Here is a 19,556-nt window from a genome sequence, read left to right on the forward strand (position 1 = left end):
CAACACAATGAGCAAGGTCCAAAGTCAAGATCTGCAAGGTCAGGTCCCTGCTTCTGCAGAATCTCCACGGTATCTGGGGTCAGTCCTAAGTCACAGTCCAGTGACGTTGCCAAAGCATGGTCCATCAATGGAGAAAGTTGGGCAAATATTTGGTCTCCACCTTCAGGGCCTCTGAGTACTTCATAACATTACATGCCTCCACATGAAAGCCATAGAAAAGTACTTCTGGCACATGGATGGGATCATGGAGTCATAGAATTGCACAGTTGGAAGGGACCCTAAGGCTCATCAAGCCCCCTGCAATGTAGGAATCACAGGTAAATAATCCCTGACAGACGGCCATCCAACCTCTGTTTTAAAACACCCAATGAAGGAGCATTCAACAGCTTCCAAGTTGTTGTTATCATTGAGCCTACCGCTTGAGTCAGCACAGTTGCATGGAACTTCTCCATATACCAGGCAAAGTGGTAGGAGGAGCTTATTTTGCCACGCCCCTCATGAGGGGGCAGGGCAAGGTCCAAGCCAACCTTGGCACATCACAGCAACACTTCCAAATTCCCTAAACCCCTAGAAGAGCTGAAAGCTGATCAGAACTCCCCCAAAACAGGGACAACAGCACAAAAACCCTAAGCACAAGTTTTGCAGAATAAAAAAAAAACCACCAGTGAGCCACTTACATATTTCAGGCGCCACATTGGAGTGGCAAACATTTCAACATGATATTTAGGTTTGCCAAAAAGAGAAGAGACATCAAGGATGATACTTACTGTGCAAGTAATCTGCCAGGTCTCCACCATTGCAGTACTAGATCAGAGAAGGGAGATAAAGAAAAGTCTGTAAGCAAGAATTTAGTTAAAAATTCTGTCTCACCAAGGCTCTACAATAAAGCACAGAAACAATCCTCTAGTTGTTTCCTGCCTTCAGCGGCAATTCACAGAACTCGGGCCACTTCATAAACGAAGGAGACTGGCCTTTTCCAGTTGCAAAATGCCAGAGCTTAGGATCTGGTAAGTGCGATGTAGGTTTGTTTCCTTCATTTATTCAGCTTACAAGTATTGATTCTTGAAATGCAGGAGACATTTGGGCAGGGGTAGTCAGCCAGTGCCCTTCATCCAAATCCCACCACCTCTAGCCAGCATAACCAATGGTCAGAGATAGAGGGAGTTTGGGATCTCAGGTTAGGGCTTTCTGGACACAAGTGGGTGCGGATCACTGTTTCCACTGGATCCCTTCCCCCAGCCCACCCTCTGCTTCTGGGGCCTGAACAGAAAGTCTGCATGCCTACATATTCACAGAGATTGGGGTGGACCCAGCAGGCACAACCATAATCCCTCTCTCCCTACCTTCGAGTAAAAAGCCCCCTTCTACTGCAAATATATTGTCCCAAGTTCTGCCGCACTGACATAGTCCAGCTAATATGAGCCAATCCTGTTCCTTCTCCAATGTTGCTTTCAAGAGGATGTCCATGGCTAATTTAGTGACCCTTGAGACCAAAATAGCAGAAGCCTTCCAACAACAGCCAAGCATTTCATTTTAGAAGGTCTATGCTGGCACCAAGATAGTAATCCACGCAATAGGTTGGCTTCCTGCTCTCCCTTCCCATATAGTGTTTTTTAATACAATAGCCTTGCAGGCAACGTTATGATTATTTAATGTGAGTGCATCTTTTTTTCTGAATAAAAACCAGAGGCATATTCTACTCTTACACTTCTAATATATGTCATTGAGTAATTATCTACATGCAGGCATGGGCAACGGTGACCCTCCATGTAATATTGTACTCCCAAGACACCTGGACAACTCAGGACGTTGTATGGACATCTGAGATGACATAGATCACTTGGAGAATTTTTACTTACAGAACCATACCCTACAGAGTATCACGCTGGTGACCAAAAAATAATAGTATTTCCTTCCTTTGCTCTTGCACTCTGGAGTGCCCTCCATCAGTTGCTTCTGACATTTTGTTGTAAACAGTCATGGCTTCCTCCAAAGAATCCTTGGATCCATAGTTTGTTGAGGGTGCTGTGAGTTGTTAAAGGTAAAGGTAAAGGACCCCGGACAGTTAAGTCCAGTCGCAGATGACTCCGGGGTTGTGGTGCTCACCTCGCTTTACAGGCCAAGGGAGCCGGCGTTTGTCTGCAGACAATTTTTCTGGGTCATGTGGCCAGCATGACTAAGCTGCTTCTGGCGCAATGGAACACCAAAACCAAAGCAGTGCACGGAAACGCCAATTTACCTTCCCGCCGGAGCAGTACCTATTTATCTACTTGCACTGGCGTGATTTCGAACTGCTAGGTTGGCAGGAGCTGGGACTAAGCAACAGGAGCTCACCCCGTTGCGGGGATTCGAACAGCCGACCTTCTGATCAGTGGCTCAGTGGTTTAGACCACAGTGTCACCCGCATTCCCCTCACAGAGCTAAAATTCCCAGAATGGATTTACACTCAATCCCATTTCCCAGGGGACTCTCTGAGCAGAACATGATTCACTTGGCAACTCTCAGCACCCAGGATTCCTTGGACGAAGTCATTATAGTTTAAAGTGGAATGGTGATGCTTTAGGTGTCTAGTGCAGATGAGACCTAAGAATAACATTCACCTTTGATAAGAGTTCAGAATTACGTACTCACCTCCATAACCAAGTAAACAGAGTTGGCCATTTCCTAAAAGAAAAGAAAGGGGATGGGGGAGAATCAGTTATTTTTCCAAAAAAAAAAAAAAAAAGGTTTGGATCCAGTCAACAAAGCAGAACACTCTGTGGGTGCCAGAGAATTTAATGCAGAGTTTACCAAGGCGTTCAATTCTACATGCATTTCCCTTTTAACAGACCTGAATCATTTAGACCCCTTCCATATTCCTTGGAGGCTCCTGGGTACTCCTAGCTGCACATTTAACAAACACACTTGCTCGAGTGCAGTATCAAAAGCCTTTGCTGCTTCCAATTTAACACAGCCCTCCGCGGCTTCATAACTACAATTCCTGTAAAAGTAACGTGTGCGCTGGAAACTGAGGATGGAAGATTTTAAAAAAATAAACCATGGATTATTGGGAGAGACAGAAAAACCAAACCACTAGGACTAGAAACTGGAAAACTTCTAAACCTCCACATTATTATTTTTTTGCGGGGGGGGGGGGCGCAATTCAGTTACAATTTATAAAAGTGAATCTATAACAGGACTAGTTTAGTAGTTGCTTTCAACGAAAAATAAACACACATGAATTTTGCACCTTACACAAGGCTGACCCCTAATATTCGGCAGAGACGGGGCCTGTGCCCCACCCCAGATGTTGTCGAACTCCCATCACCCCTTGCCAGCACCTCCAATGGTCAGAGGCGATGGGAGCCAGGGGCCAGGAACATCTAGATCGCCAACAATTCCCTGTTCCTATGGTATATATAAGCATGTGTCAATAACCATCTTTTAGCAGAAAAAAAACTCACAGGGTTGTTATAATTGTGGGAAGGGGGAGGGAAGCAGGTTGGAGAGACCTTAGACCCCCATCCTGAATTCTCTGGAGGGGTAGCGCTATTTCCTGTTAAAATTTTGCAAGGTGTGTGTCCGTGTGTGCTGTCTTTCCTTTTACCAATTCTCATTCTGCTTCAATTTTACTCTTTTCTTTTTTTTAAAGTTACTTAGTCTGGATTTGGGCAGAAAAAAACATAATAGAAAATTGCATTTCAGCTTAAGCGCCTATCACATTGTGCCTTAACTAACTGCAGGTAGCTTGCGGGTGATTGCTCAATATTTATTGATAAGAGTGGCCGTCATCACAGAGCAGGAATTGTGTATATCCTTGAAATATCACATTCGACACCAACCAGCTAAAGTCCACACTGTCAGCATGCAGTCAAAGTACTATGCAAATGTGGAAGCCAATTGCTTTGCATACAACGGATTCTGACACAAATCCAAAATTGCATGCCGTTAAGTTTTATGGCTCTTTATATCTTCCCCCAAGTTGCCAGGGCATCTCTCAGGAAGTGAATGTTGCATAAAGATTAACACAGTTCTTTTATGGACCATTAAATATAATAAGAACCTCAGGTGATGGAGGCGGATAATGGACTACTTGCCAGCTAGCAGCCAGAGACCCTCCACCAGCCCATTAGCCAAGCCGTTGTGATAGCACAGGAAGTTCAAAAGCAACCCAGATGCTGAGGGGGAAATGTGGGTTATGGGATGTTGGCAATCACTGTAGTTCTGTTTGGTTGTGGCAAGGGAACCTGAGATGGGGCTAAAGTGCAGAAGGATGGGTGAGTCAGACAAATCTGAATTGCATTTACTAACTGAAAATTAATCAGCTAGGGTGTCTACTGCACAGAATTAGAAGAGGCTTTCTCCTCTATTCTTCTAGAAAACATTGTGGGTGAGGGGTACAAAGAAACAGGAGGAAGATGAGCTGATAATCAGGTGAATAAATGGTTTGTTGGCCAGCTCAGCTGTTGCAGCTGCTGTTTCATAGGGAAGGAGGCTAGGAAAGGGATTTGAGTGTATCCAAAACATCCAGACAGTTTGGGGCTTTTGTTTCTCCTCTGACAAATGGACCGTGGCTTGCCCTACTCACTCCCACCCTGCCAACTTCCCAGCTACCCCCCCACCCCAGTCATTTTAAAAAAAAAATTGCAGAATCAATGTTTTAAAACTACTTTCGATGAGGAGGCAGAAAGTGGGTTAGTAACGTCACTGTTTCTAACCACTCGTTGCTGAGCACAGAGCTTCTGCCGCAAACACACACACAATCAGTTTCTCCCAATTTCTGAAGATAATATTCTGTGAATCTAGACAAAGCAGGGCAAATTTGCTTTCTCAGCAGGGGGTCACTGCTCATATTACGCCCATCGCTACAAACACTGTGCCAAATCCTACTTTCTTTTATTTTATGCATGAAAATCTCCACTCTCTGCGAAAGAGGCTTTATATGTTTTTCCTGCCTCTTCTGCAAAGATTGGGAGAGGTTTGCAAAAATAATAATTATTATTCCTTTCTCCCAAAAGCACAGGTGGCACCAGGGTTCTTTGGGAGACAGCAGTGGCAATGATCAGGTATTTAAAGCAAAGACCCTTGAGCTGATAGAACTGTCTGTAGTGGCTGAAAAGTATCAGTTTCACCTATCTAAGTACAGTGGTACCTTGGTACTTGAACAAATCAGATCCTGAATGCTGCAAACCCAGAAGTGTTCCTGTTTGTGAACGATTTTCGGAAGCCGAACGTCCGACGCGGCTCCTGCAGCCAATCTGAAGCCACGCCTTGGCTTTCAAACGGTTTCGGGAGTCGAACGGACTCCCGGAACTGATTAAGTTCAAGAACCAAGGTACCACTGTACACAGATAGTGAAGCAAAGATTCCCCACTTCTTGCAGAGGGAAATTAACGATACAAGGAAATGAACAGCTTGTCAGTATGTGTTCAAATGGGACCCATCACCACTCCAAACACAAAACATTCAACCAGATCCTGAAGTTTCTGAATGTCTGCAGTTCTGGCAGCTGTTACCCTTACAAGTTGAAGGTAGATATGGAGGGGAAGAAAAGGATCCCTTTTGCTTAAGTCACAGCGTCATTCCCCTAGCTCCATGAGATTTCAAGAGAGCCTTAATCAAATTTCAGCAAATGACAAGAACGGCTTGGCTTGCATTCCAAATAAAAGCAGGTCAGGTCAACTTGGTTGGACACATTCAAATCAGTTTTTCTTTTTTAAAGTTTGGAGATAACATCCCGGCACCACCTTACGGGGTAGTCCTTGTAAAAGCACTACCCTATTGTAGTACAGTGGTACCTCGGGTTACGTACATTTCAGGTTACATGCGCTTCAGGTTACGGACTCCGTTAACCCAGAAAGAGTACCTCAGGTTAAGAACTTTGCTTCAGGATGAGAACAGAAATCGTGCCCCGGCGGCGCAGCGGAAGCAGGAAGCCCCATTATTTAAAGTGGTGCTTCAGGTTAAGAACAGTTTCAGGTTAAGAACGGACCTCCGGAACGAATTAAGTAAACTTGAGGTATCACTGTATTTGGATTTCTTCAAAGAGACCAATAATTTATTTTATTGAAGGATTTATATAATACCATCTTAGGTGAACTATCAAGGCGAGGTACAGGACCATAAAACATAACATATAATAAAACCAACATGAAATAAACATTACAGTGGCTGCCTAATCTTAAACTGTCTAATCTCAAACTGAATAGGCCCATCTGGAGAAAAAAGGTATTTGAGAGACACATGGAAGTTAATGGCAAGGGTATCTCTTGGCCTCTTCTGTAGCACAGGGGCAACTGACAGGCATTCCTCCAGATGATCTCTGCGACTGAATGAATAATAAGGGGAGTAGCAGAAAGAAGCTCATTTCATAACCCTTACTGTGTATTCCTATTTCAAAACCTTCATTCGTCAGGGACAGAGTTGGTCGTCATTTCTCACAAAGAAACAAAATCCCAGTGGACAAGATGCCCAAATGTCACATGATTTCCGAACACCAAAGTGAGTATTCTTTCCCAGGGGATGCACAGTAAATTATTCTCAGTGAAGAAAGTGGTTAGTGAAATGTTTCCTCCCCTACTCATAATACTAGAACTCAGGGATATCCCTTTTTATAATATTATTTTATTTTTTCTTCCGTATAGAAAGTTACTTTCTTTACTCAACCATTATACAGTCGCACTTTGGTTGTTGAATGCCTCGGTACTTGTACGTTTTGGCTCCCGAAAGATTGAAACCCGGAAGTGAGTGTTCTGGTTTCTGAACGTTCTTTTGGAAGCCGAACGTCCGATGCGGATTCTGCTATTGTTTCCGCAGTGCCTGCACAATTGGGAGCCGCGCCTTGGTTTCTGAATGTTTCAGAAGTCGAATAGACTTCTGGAATGCATTGTGTTCGAAAACCAAGATATGACTGTACAGTGGCACCTCGGGTTATAGATGCTTCAGGTTACAGACTCTGCTAACCCAGGAATAGTACCTCAGGTTAAGAACTTTGCTTCAGGATGAGAACAGAATTCGCGCGGTGGCGGCACAGCGGCAGCAGGAAGCCCCATTAGCTAAAGTGGTGCTTCAGGTTAAGAACAGTTTCAGGTTAAGAACGGACCTCTGGAAGGAATTAAGTTCTTAACCCGAGGTACCACTGTATTGCAAATCAACAAAACTAGTGACTTCCTGCTCTCCCAACATCAATGTTTATAACCCAAAACACATACAATTTGTGTTTTAAGGTTCCGTTTTATCTAACTTCATCCCTTCCAACATGTTTCTTAATATGTTGTGCTATTTTCTTACACTTCAAACCCCTCTGTGGTCTTCATAGAAATACTCAGGGATATCCAATGTAGCTGAAATGTTGGGAGTATTCAGGATGGATAAAAGCAAGTACACACCACAAAGCTAAACTGTGAAACTCGCTCCCACGGGAGGCAGCAATAGCCTTTGGGTACTGGCTGCGGGGAATCGCAAGTGAGGAGAACACAGTTACACACACAGCAGGGGCTGCCCAGCCCCTGAGGCAGGATGAAGCCCCTGAGGCTGTGTCCCTGTGGGGGCACTGTGCACCCTGCCAACTCTGGCTGAGAAGCAGCACTGGCATCACCACTGATTTCCGGCAACATCCTGCCAGAACCCGCCATCGCTGCACAACCGAGGTCAGGAATGCTTTGGCGAGGGCAGTGCAGCAGCGGCAAAACGGGCATGGCATCCCTGGTACTCAGGTGCTGTTTATGGGCTTTCCATGGGTACCGTATTTTTTGCTCTATAAGACACACTTTTTTCCCTTCAAAAATTAAGGGGAAATGTGTGTGCAACTAATGGAGCGAATGCAGGCTCCTTGGCTTCAGCGAAAGCAACGTGAAGCCTCCAAAGCGCAGAGGGAGATCTCCCCCAGTGCTCCGGAGGCTTCGCATTGCTTTCGCTGAAGCCGCCTGAAGCCCCCGGAGCACAGTGGGAACTCCCGCTGCACTCTGGAGGCTTCAGGCAGCTATCCGCAAGCCTTCGGAGCACAGCAGGAGTTCCCGCTGCACTCCGAAGGCTTGCGGATAGCCGCCTGAAACCTGGAGAGCGAGAGGGGTCGTCGCACACCGATCCCTCTTGCTCTCCAGGCTTCGCTTTGCTGGAGAGGCGCTTCACAGTTTTCCCTCTCTGCGCAGCGCCCCTTCAGTGAAGCGGGAGGAGAAATGGAAGGGGCTCCGTTTCTCCTGCTGCTTCGCTGAAGGGGCACTGAGCAAGAGAGGGGGAGAATTTCCCCCCCCCCCCGTTCTTCCCCTCCTATGGTCCAGTGCGTCCTATAGAGCGAAAAATACGGTATCTGGCTGGCCTCTGTGAGAACAGGATGCTGGACTAGATAGGCCTTTGGCCTAATCCAGCAGGGCTCTTCTTATGAGACCATCGGAAGCTGCCTTATGAACAGGTAAGGTAAAAGTAAAGGACCCCTGGATGGTTAAGTCCAGTCAAAGGTGACTATGGGGTTGCAGCGCTCATCTCGCTTTTCAAGCCGAGGGAGTTGGTGTTTGTCCGCAGACAGCTTTCTGGGTTATGACTAAACCGCTTCTGGCGCAACGGGACACCGTGACAAGTGCCAGAGTGCACGGAAACGCCGTTTACCTTCCTGCCGCAGCGGTACCTATTTATCTACTTGTGCTGGTGTGCTTTTGAACTGCTAGGTTGGCAGGAGCTGGGACAGAGCAACGGGAGCTTACCCCGTCGCAGGGAATCGAACCGCTGACCTTCCGATCAGCAAGCCCAAGAGGCTCAGTGGCTGTGACCAGGACAGACTATTCACCCATCTAACCCAGTATTCAATTGGAAATAACTCTCTTTGCTCTTGGGACAGAGCTCTTTCCCCATCACCAATACTTTAGACAGTGAGTAAGCCTGTGGTGACCAATCTGGCTGCTAGGCAGGTGCTTAGCTGCTGAGCTATGACTGCTATGATAAGAAAAGGTGATCCAACCTGTTTTTCTTTTCCCCCCCTCCAACACCAAAGCAACATTTCCTGTCTGGGCTCCCTATAACAAGATGATTGTTGCCATCCTGATTCCTGACTGCTCGTTCAGGCCTTCTGCTACCCACGTAAATAGGATGGGTGGAGGGGGTGGGAAAAATGTACTGAAGCCAAACAGGAACCAGGTTTTTCAACACCTGTGGCTATAGAATGGATCTAGGACAACCACTGACTCTACCAACAAATGGGGAGAGGGGTGGGATTCAAATGGCAGCATGGGTTGACGCCACTGAAGTAGGAACATACAAAGCTGCCTTATGTGGAGTCAAGCCATGGGGTCCATCTACTTCAGTACTGTCTACACTGACTGGCAGGATTTCAGAGAGGGTTCTTGCTACGCACTACTTCGGAAATGCTAGGGATTGGGCCTACAGCCACTGCAAGGCAGACACCATTATTTATTGAGAACTGGTATAAACACAGTTGCTGGAGGAGACTCTTGAGAGTCCCATGGACTGCAAGAGGATCAAACCTATCCATTCTGAAGGAAATCAGCCCTGAGTGCTCACTGGAAGGACAGATCCTGAAGCTGAGGCTCCAATACTTTGGCCACCTCATGAGAAGAGAAGACTCCCTGGAAAAGACCTTGATGTTGGGAAAGATGGAGGGCACAAGGAGAAGGGGACGACAGAGGATGAGATGGTTGGACAGTGTTCTCGAAGCTACCAGCGTGAGTTTGACCCAACTGTGGGAGGCAGTGGAAGACAGGAGTGCCTGGCGTGCTCTGGTACATGGGGTCACGAAGAGTTGGACATGACTAAACGACTAAACAACAACAACAAATAAACACAGTGGCTAAGAGATGGGCTAGAGAAAATCAGGAAGAACCCAGTATCTTGGCTCTACCACGAACTCATTGGGTGGGCTTAAGCAAACCAGTCTGTTCGCAACCCTACTGCAATGTGTGGGATAATAATCCTGATTTGCCATAAAGGAGAGCCACTAGGAATTCCAACTCGGTAATGTATACAAAGCGCTTTTTGAACACACTTGACAGCACTGCCCATGTGGTGCTCTCCAAATGTCATCGGAAAACAACTCTCATCATTCCTGACCGCTGGATGGGAATTGGAAGATCAACACTATCTGGAGATCACCAAGCTGGCTACCCCTGCCCTAATACTGTAAACCAGCTGTTTGGGGACTACAACTCCCATCATCCCTAGCTAACAGGACCAGTGGTCAGGGATGATGGGAACTGTAGTCCCAAAACATCTGGAGGGTCAAGTTTGGCCATGCCTGCTGTAAACCAAGAAAAGCAGTTGTCACAGAAGTTGGGTGTTTGATACCACGTTGGGTTTCTTAAGCTTGCCTTTCCAACGCCGCCCAATGAAATAAGGCATATTCAATCAGCCTGTTTTGATCAACTCAGCATAAGCTTAGAAATAATACTGGAAGTGAAGAGCAGGTGCTCTTTAATTTCAACACTTCCTGTTTACTGTTTACTGATGTCATGGCAGGCCCCAAAGCTTAGAAAACCATGACCTCCTATGTGACAGCGAAGGCGGAATGCTTTTTCTCAGACGCTGCCTCCTGCCTGTAATCTTCTTTATTTAATCATATTTAAAAATTAACATTTCGTACTAAATAATGTGCTACCCAATTAATTGGAAAGGCCTTTTGATTTGCAGGAAGTCAGCCTCACTGAACACACTGCAATTAACAACTAAGCAAATAATAATATCAATAATAATAATTATTTTTTATCCTGCCCTTCCTCCTGTAGAAGCCCCAGGGAGGTATACAACCATAATAAAACAATGCTGTAATTGAAATATAGTTTTTAGCACAGGTGGTTGCTGATGACACTTAAATCTGTTGGGCTCCAATCTCCAGCTGTGTCCCAAAGTAAGAGGCAAACAGATTTTCATGTTTCGTTTCTTTTCCTTTTTCGAAGGAATCAGATAGGCAAAGGGACAGACTGAACCATGCCCAATGCCCTGGAGAGCAACTGCCAGTCAGAACGGACAATACTAGGGCCAGACTGAAATAGTCAACTGGCATAATAAGGCAGCTTCCCTTCTTTAATTTATTTATTAAGATTTTAAATAATGAAGAAAACACAACTGTGGCATATTTGACAAGCTTGCTGCACAAGATGGCACGTGCCTGTTTTGTTGGAAACAAACCACCGGCCGTGTGAAGGTGCAAGCCAACTGCTTAGGCCATATTACTTTGCCCGTGAAAATGCAGCTACGGTGTTTCTCTCCGCAACACCTGCAGCAAAAACGGCGTCAGCATCTCACAGCAACAGAGACAGACCAAGGTGGATTTGCAAAGGTCTTCCTTTCTTGGGAGTTATAAGACGCTTTGCTAATTGGATCCCAGGAGGCATTAAATTCAGCTCCCCTCACTATTTATGCGTGATATTTAACGTCTGGTCGATCAAGGGATTTACCAGCTCCGATGACCTAATTCTGCCTGTTGTCCTGATGCTAACTCGCCTGCCGCTCTGTCTAGGGAACCAAAAAAACGTTGCGAAGCAGAGGTGACTGCTTTCTGTGTCTGTGTGCTTTCGTTTCATCTGTTTGGCTTTTGCAAACACAGCGTTTGTTCGGGGATCACAGGGAAATACAAACAAACGGCTGCGGCTATTTTTAAAACCATAAGCGGTTCTAGTAAAAGCAAAGGGGGGAAAAGAGAAACAGGGATATTTAACCTTCAGTAGACCACACAATGAAGGCTCTTTACACAATTATGAAGCCTGGAAGCAGGTCAAAATTAATCTTATGAGAGGAGGAGAAAGAAAAATATTTTTAGAGCAGCGGCAGAATGACCTTGCCTGCTTTGCAAGACCTAGATTAGGCTCACAAGACATTCTGCATTCCGTGGATTAGCTTTACATCGAGCCAAATAAGGTACAAAGGCGCCATATTACACCAGACTGAAAAGAACCCAATATTCCAAGATATGGAATATCTAGCTATTTGCATGAAAGGTGTCCAGGATTTCTCAGCTAATCTAATCTATAACTGCCATACACAAGGACTGCAGCGAGACTGGAGTGCCTGGGAAAGGAGAAAGGACAGGGCAGAGAAACACGGCTGTGCTTGAACATCAGTTTAAACGAGGGGAACCATCTGAGGGCCAAATTCTCTTTGGGGGGTGGTCTTCCAGGGGCCCACATTCCAGAGATGGGCAGAGTCAAAGGCAAAAGTGGGTGGCATAACGGATGTAACTTTTCCCTTTGCACAGTCGGCTAGGTTCTGGCCATGCAAAAATAAGTTGGTTTCCATGTGCACAGAGAAGATTAGACATCCATTCATCCATCCATCCAGGAAAGGAAAGGCATTCACCATTCCAAGACACATTTCAGGCAGACAAAAAGCGCTTGAGGACAACATGGAGCTGGACCAGTGAGCAGAACAGTTTGGGAAGTGGTTCCCAAGTATTCTCTCCCCATTTGAAAATTGCTGGTGCTCTTGGTGGACCAACGTATTTTTCCGCAGGTTACAGCAACTGCAATAGACACTGCATGGTTTTCAGTCATGCATCTCTATGCTTCTTTCATCTTATTTTATTGCATTACAATCCACACACCATAGAGTTGAAACACAATCAGAAATCAATATGAACAGTTAACGCGGACCATGCTAAATAAAGTTCGCAGACCACTGGTGGTCCATGGATCACAGTTTGGGAAGCCCTGGCACAGGGAAAGCCCCCAGGGGCCAGTCTGGTTGCGGGGCCACATTTGTCCCTGGACCCGATGTTCCCCACCCCTGGCTTAAACTATAGGGCACCACAGAGATGCAAACCTGCGGCACTACAGATGCTGTCAGAACTAAAATTCCCCATCATCCCTGACCATTTGCCATTGCCAAGTCAAGTTTATACGCACAAACACAAACAGTGAATTCACGGGCAACACAAAACTCACAAGTGACCAAGCTCTTTCACTGTTACGAGTTGCTTCCACTGTTACAGAAGCCACCAAAGTCGGGGGGGGGGGGGCAGGGCATCTGTCCTGTTTTCAAGAGTCCTCTGCTTGGAAGGTTTGTCCAGTCCAAGCCCAATTTAAAGACAAAAAACCCTAAGAAGGGACAGCAGGCGGGGTCATAAAAAGCAAAGTAAGCAGGCACACAAGTCACACTACGGCTAACTATACAGTGAAATTTAATGCATTTCTGTTTAAAACATAGCAATTATTCTTGCTTTTGCTCCTATACATCGAAATCACCATATACTGATATTGTGCAACCTGGCACCCCCATTTGTATTTCTTCTCTTGGGTGTCCAATGCTTACGTGGTCATCCTAGTTTCCTATAATATCTGAAGCAGTGAACGACGACTGGCATAATCAGCCAGCAAAACCAGAGTTTGCAAGTTTGCACATAACAGCAAATCCATATTTTCCAGCGAAAAGCATAAGAAACTCATTAAGGAAGCAAGCGTCTGAGGCCAGGAATATGAGAGGCCTGGGTTTATTTATGCAAATGCCAAGCCATGTTTTTCATGTTAGATGTGAACCAACCAGAAGCTGTATGACAGTAGAGTAGAGGGGTAAGGACACAACGAAAGCAGGAGTTAAATGCTATTAAAGACATGAGAGACTGACTGCACATGAGTTCACGGCTCTCTCAATAAGGGTGAACTCTCTCTCTCTCTCTCTCCCCCTCTCCCCCCCCCCCCACTTTTTCTTCTTTTTTTAATCCCCAGGCCAGAAACCTTACACCGTGGGCAAATGTCATCCCTCAAAACCCCACGCAGACCAGCTTTGGGCAGAGAGAGAAAGAGAGAGACAAGAAGCAAGTCATAAAATAGCTTCTGAAGTGGATATTTTCATAATGGAGACGTTGACAGGGCCCGGAGAAAACAGCCGTGTGAACAACACACGAGTAACTGGAGATGATCCACCGTTGCATTCAGAGAAGCACAACCACATGCCAGTCTCCAATTACTCTTGGGAAACAGCCACGAAGCCACCTTACTAAGAACTCTGAGTAATGCTGCCCTGGGCTCCAGAAGGAAGTTTTAGAGGATGGTAAATAGCCCATGTCACCACCCCCTTCTCCAATGTACCATCAGGTGACGAGGAGAGAAATATGAGGCCTCCTAAGGCAAACATGACAAATCCACAACCCTGACTAAGAGCACAATCACCATTTTGAAAATGACAAAATGGACACACCCTCCAAAATCATCACGTCACGTTGCCCTCGTGAGATAATTTAGATTTTAGAAGGATGTGCTCACTCAATGAGACTTTAGCTGATGTTAAATTCTTCCCTCGCTCAATGTTTTGACATTCATTTTCAATGTATTTTAAAACATTTTTTAAAGACGGGGTGGAATAAGGCATTGCACTTCAGACTATAGGGTAATCACATTAAAAAAAAAACCACAGAATTGATTTAATAATCCCATAAGTTTTGCTTATGCTATTTGTTTCCTCAAAGGATTCAAAATGGCTTACATGGTTCTTCCCATACACACGATTTATCTTTACAACAACAATGCGAGGGAGGTTAGGTAGAGAGAATATTTGAATATGGCTCTCCCAACTCATTCATGATAACACATAGTGCTCTCCTCTGCAGGAACACAAACTCACCAACATCCTCTCCCCGCAAGGAGAAAACCAGCAAACAAGGACAAGCCTGGGCTTAAGCCACCCGCTCCTTGGTGAGCTAAAAGTGGCCCTCCAGATGTTGCTGGACTCTAACTCCCAGCATTCTTGATCATTGGCCATTCTGGCTGGGGCTGATGGGAGTTGGAGTCCAAAACCATCTGGCAGAGCCAAAGTTTGCCCATTCATGGCACAAGAAAAACATTTTTAAAAACTGCGCTCCCACTTGAAGTCTTAAAATGGTGACATATCCATTCTGCCACCTGGGTGAATAAAGCAAGCCTCAGACTGCATCAAACAAACCCTCTCTTAGACTATGGCGTGATTCAATGTAAACAGTAAGGCGAAAATCTGGATTACTGGGACCACAAGAACATGCTAGCTCACAAAGAGAGGGAGGAGTCAAACCCACTTTCTGCGTTCTCCAACCTTTAAGCTCAGATTGTGGTCAAGAAAGAAAAAGCTTTCACTGTTTGGGTAACACCCTAAGCCGAAACAGAGTTTACCTGCCAGCAAATTCGCGCATTAGTGCTAAGCCATGGTTTGGTTTTATGTTGTGTGTGAAAGTAGCAACTATTAGTTCATCAAAATCACCGCTGCTTTGCAGAAGCAGTGTAAATCATGGGTAGGCAAACTAAGGCCCGGGGGCCGGATCTGGCCCAATCACCTTTTAAATCCGGCCCACGGACGTTCTGGGAATCAGTGTGTTTTTACATGAGTAGAATATGTCCTTTTATGTAAAATGCATCTCTGGGTTATTTGTGGGGCCTGCCTTGTGTTTTTACATCAGTAGAATGTGTATTTTTATTTAAAATGCATCTCTGGGTTATTTGTAAAGGTAAAGGTAAAGGGACCCCTGACCATTAGGTCCAGTCGTGACCGACTCTGGGGTTGCGGCGCTCATCTCGCTTTATTGGCCGAGGGAGCCGGCGTACAGCTTCCGGGTCATGTGGCCAGACTGACTAAGCCACTTCTGGCGAACCAGAGCAGCGCACGGAAACACTGTTTACCTTCCCGCCACTTTGTGCTTTTGAACTGCTAGGTGGGCAGGAGCAGGGACCGAGCAACGGGAGCTCACCCCGTCACGGGGATTCGAACTGCCGACCTTCTGATCGGCAAGTCCTAGGCTCTGTGGTTTAACCCACAGCGCCACCTGCGTCCCAGGTTATTTGTAGGACATAGGAATTCATTCATTATTTTTTCAAAATATAGTCCCATCCCCGACAAGGTCTGAGGGGCAGTGGACCAGCCCCCTGCTGAAAAAGTTTGCTGACCCCTGAGTGTAAGTTGTTCTCCACACCCCAATTCAGTTAAGTAAACAAAGTCTGAACTCGGCAAAAATTTGAGGCGGGGGTCTTTCCAAGCCCCACCAGGAGATGCTTGGGAACTAAGAAGGGACCCTTCTGGATGCCAAGCACATGTTCCGCAACAGAGTTACAGCCCTTCCTGTAAACAGTGCATCGCACAGGAAACCCAAAGTGCTTCCTCCCTCCCTTTTACAGACTGACAAAACAGTTCTCTTTTTTTTATAGCAGGAGAAAACCAGCCAACTTTTAAAAGCATGTCTCGATGAAAAAAGCTGGTAGGGTTGTTGGGGCGGGTGCACAGAGACCAGATATACATTGCTTTCAGGGACTACATCAGACCACCACAGTTGGCCAGCCCTACTGGAAGACCACCTTGCATCAACAGTGTTTGCAATGGTTTGGAATGACCAAAGTAAGTTACAGTTTCTACTGAGGAGTCACGTCCCATTGAATCAAGTGGGAGCCTGCGCCCTGGAAATTAAGCTTATAATGACAGCCTTAGGAAAATGAGAAGCTGCCTTATACAGAGTCACATCCATGGTCCATCTAGCTCAGTACAGTGGTACCTCGGGTTAAGTACTTAATTCGTTCCAGAAGTCCGTTCTTAACCTGAAACTGTTCTTAACCTGAAGCACCACTTTAGCTAATGGGGCCTCCTGCTGCTGCCGCGCCGCCAAAGCACAATTTCTGTTCTCATCCTGAAGCAAAGTTCTTAACCCGAGGTAATATTTCTGGGTTAGCGGAGTCTGTAACCTGAAGCGTATGTAACCTGAAGCACCACTGTACCGTCTGCTGTGACTGGCAGCTGCTTTTCAAGGTTTCTCCCAGCCCTATCTGGCGACGGCAGAGATTGGATCGGGTCAGCAACCTTTTTCAGCCGTCGGCCGGTCCACCATCCCTCAGACCATGGGGCCGGACTATATTTTTTTGGGGGGGGGGGGAGAATGAATTCCTATGCCCCACAAATAACCCAGAGATGCATTTTAAATAAAAGGACACATTCTACTCATGTAAAAACACGCTGATTCCTGGACCATCCGTGGGCCGGATTGAGAAGGCGATTGGGCCGCATCCAGCCCCCTGGCGTTAGGTTGCCTACCCCGATCTAAGACATTCCTAGTGCAAAGCAGGTGTTCTACTGTCGAGTTACAGCCCTTTACCTTCAATATTTCTCTTTCCCGCCCTGCCCTTGATGCAGGTTTGCAGCACAAACTCATTCAGAGCAAGCTTGAAAACAGTTTCTAAAAATACTCGATTCCACCCTCATCGGGGTCAATCTCACTAGGTCTTCTGCGCACTGCTGGCCCCATTAGCACTACTCAATAATACATAGCTACAAACTAACTGGGACACAGTAGATTTCCAAAGCTTTTGAAACACCATTCAAGATCATGATGAAGACTTGTTACAGTGGAACCTCGTGTTATGTACAGTGGTACCTCGGGTTAAGTACTTAATTCGTTCCGGAGGTCCGTTCTTAACCTGAAACTGTTCTTAACCTGAAGCACCACTTTAGCTAATGGGGCCTCCTGCTGCTGCCGCCACACCGCCGGAGCATGATTTCTGTTCTCATCCTGAAGCAAAGTTCTTAACCCGAGGTACTATTTCTGGGTTAGAGGAGTCTGTAACCTGAAGCGTATGTAACCCGAGGTACCACTGTACGTCCTCCTTGAGAACGCTTTGGGTTATGAGCTCCGCTAACCCGGAAGTAGATGCCCCTTGTTGTGAACTTTGCCCCGGGATGCGAGCAGAAGTTGCACGCCGGCAGCGCCATGAGCGAAAGCACGCCTCATGTTAAGAACGGTTTCGGCTTAAGAACGGAGCTCCAGAACGAATTAAGTTCGTAACTGGCGGTATCACTGTACTAGGAAACGAGACAGAGGTGGGCTGGCTCTTGTATCTCATCCCCTTAACACAACTTTAACATGCCACAGCCAAGTGGGAGAACACCTGTTTCTCATGCTGAAGGTCCCAGATTCCATCTGCCGCCATCCCTAGGCAGGGCTGAGAGACTGAGGAAAGCAAAATGCCGCTTAAAAGGATCTGAAATGTTTTTTTTTAAGCTAGGATTTATTTTATTTTGGCTTGTCTTATTTGATGTTTTAATGTGTTGTAAACAGCTTTGAGAATTGTTCTTTAAAATGTAAAGTGGTATAGATGGTATTATTATTATATTATTATTATTTTCGGGGGGGGCAGAAACCCAGACATTCCATTGTAGTGACCATAACCTTGGTTTAAGGTGCCATTTAGCTGTTAGCTGAGTTTCTAACACTGGCAACCAGCTATCCTAGAGTCGCTTGCTTAAAACCTCTGATATCAAGGGACTGTTTGGATGCTCAGGGCTCATCCACACTCTGCCTCTCTCATGCCTAGAAAACAGGCATAGGCAAACTCGGCCCTCCATATGTTTTGGGACTACAACTCCCATCACCCCTAGCTAACACGACCAGTGGTCAGGGATATTGGGAGTTGTAGTCCCAAAACATTTGGAGGGCCGAGTTTGCCTATGCCTGCCCTAGTGGTTTTCCCCTTCCCCGGCATCTTTCCCAAGGAAAGCCTACTGTTGAAGCTCTAAACTGGAGCAAATGTCCATCTGGAGAAAACCAGAATTGTCATTTGCTCCGACTGAGCACTAAAGAGCAGTTTTCCCCTGGGTAGAGCAGCAGACCAGAGGAAGTGTCGACAAGCCCTCAAGCTGCCAAAGGTAATGGCCATGGAATGTTGACAAACAGAGCTGCAACTGTGAGGAAAGGGAAAGGTCAACTTAAGACGAGAGAGAACCACTTTGCAAATGTCCTCAAGGACAAAAAAATGATGAATACTTACGATGGGAAAGAAAGCAAGAAACTGTAGAAAAAGGGTCTTGTAAGTTAATGAACCGAGGTAGACATGGAAGTTACAGAATTTACAGTGTAGCAGCAGGGAGGTCATTAGGGGAAGAGTTCCTTTGAGATCTTGCGATAGCATTGCTCTCTGGTTTCAAGATTATTTCAATCTCTGGCAGCGGTAAAGTTGTTGCTGTCATTTGTGGTGAGCGGACAGCTAGTTCATGCCATCCTGGTTTCAACACTATTTAGATTTTGTAAACTCTCACGAAATTCAAACATAGCTTCCTTCTATGAAGTCATTCACTCCTCTCAGGTAGCAACATGTGCCACTCAAGATGCTGTTGGACAACAAACTCCCATCAGCCCCAACCAGCATGGCCAGGGACCAGGGATGAGGATGGGAATTGCAGATTGGCAACATCTGACAAGGGTTCCCCATCCCTGCTCTAAGAAATCCTTTAAAAGGAGCACTCAAACTATTAACATGCGGAGATTGTGCTCAGAGTACTGCAGCCTTGCGAATAAGCCCACAAAAGTTACCAGCCCGATAGTGAACCATAGCCGTTCAACAACAGCCTGCTCTGCTTTTTACACTGGGCACACTCACTCACATGTTAATTCCTTATTGCCTATGGCAGCCTTTCTCATCCTTGGGTCCCCAAGGAGTGGGCAAAGCACATGACCCCGCCTTCTCCCTCCGTCCACAAGTCAAGCTGCAGGTCTAGTTCTGCAATTTTACAAAGCTGTGTGGACAGGTGGAATGGGGAGGGACACACCCCGTGCATGGAAAAGGTGCTGGGTTTTGACCCTCGATTCTCTAGATAGGGCTGGGAAAGACTCCCAACCCCTGAGAGCATGAACTGCT

General features: G+C 46.1%; 2 protein-coding genes across 2 annotated transcripts in view; both read right to left on the bottom strand.

The window, feature by feature from the left end:
* ULK1 (unc-51 like autophagy activating kinase 1) overlaps nt 1–19,556 on the bottom strand; it is a 120,471-nt gene that overhangs the window by 90,091 nt on the left and 10,824 nt on the right. Inside the window, exons 4-5 of the mRNA XM_080985084.1 lie at nt 2,632–2,664; nt 768–804 (exon numbers count right to left, since the gene is read on the bottom strand). Coding sequence (XP_080841210.1) covers nt 768–804; nt 2,632–2,664 — 70 coding nt within the window. The remainder of the gene's footprint in view (nt 1–767; nt 805–2,631; nt 2,665–19,556) is intronic.
* Nucleotides 1–19,556, bottom strand: part of MMP17 (matrix metallopeptidase 17) — a 288,088-nt gene that overhangs the window by 55,946 nt on the left and 212,586 nt on the right. The window lies entirely within an intron of this gene.

The sequence above is a fragment of the Podarcis pityusensis genome (assembly GCF_964106645.2).
Source record: "Podarcis pityusensis genome assembly, chromosome: 16".
NCBI lineage: Eukaryota > Metazoa > Chordata > Lepidosauria > Squamata > Lacertidae > Podarcis > Podarcis pityusensis.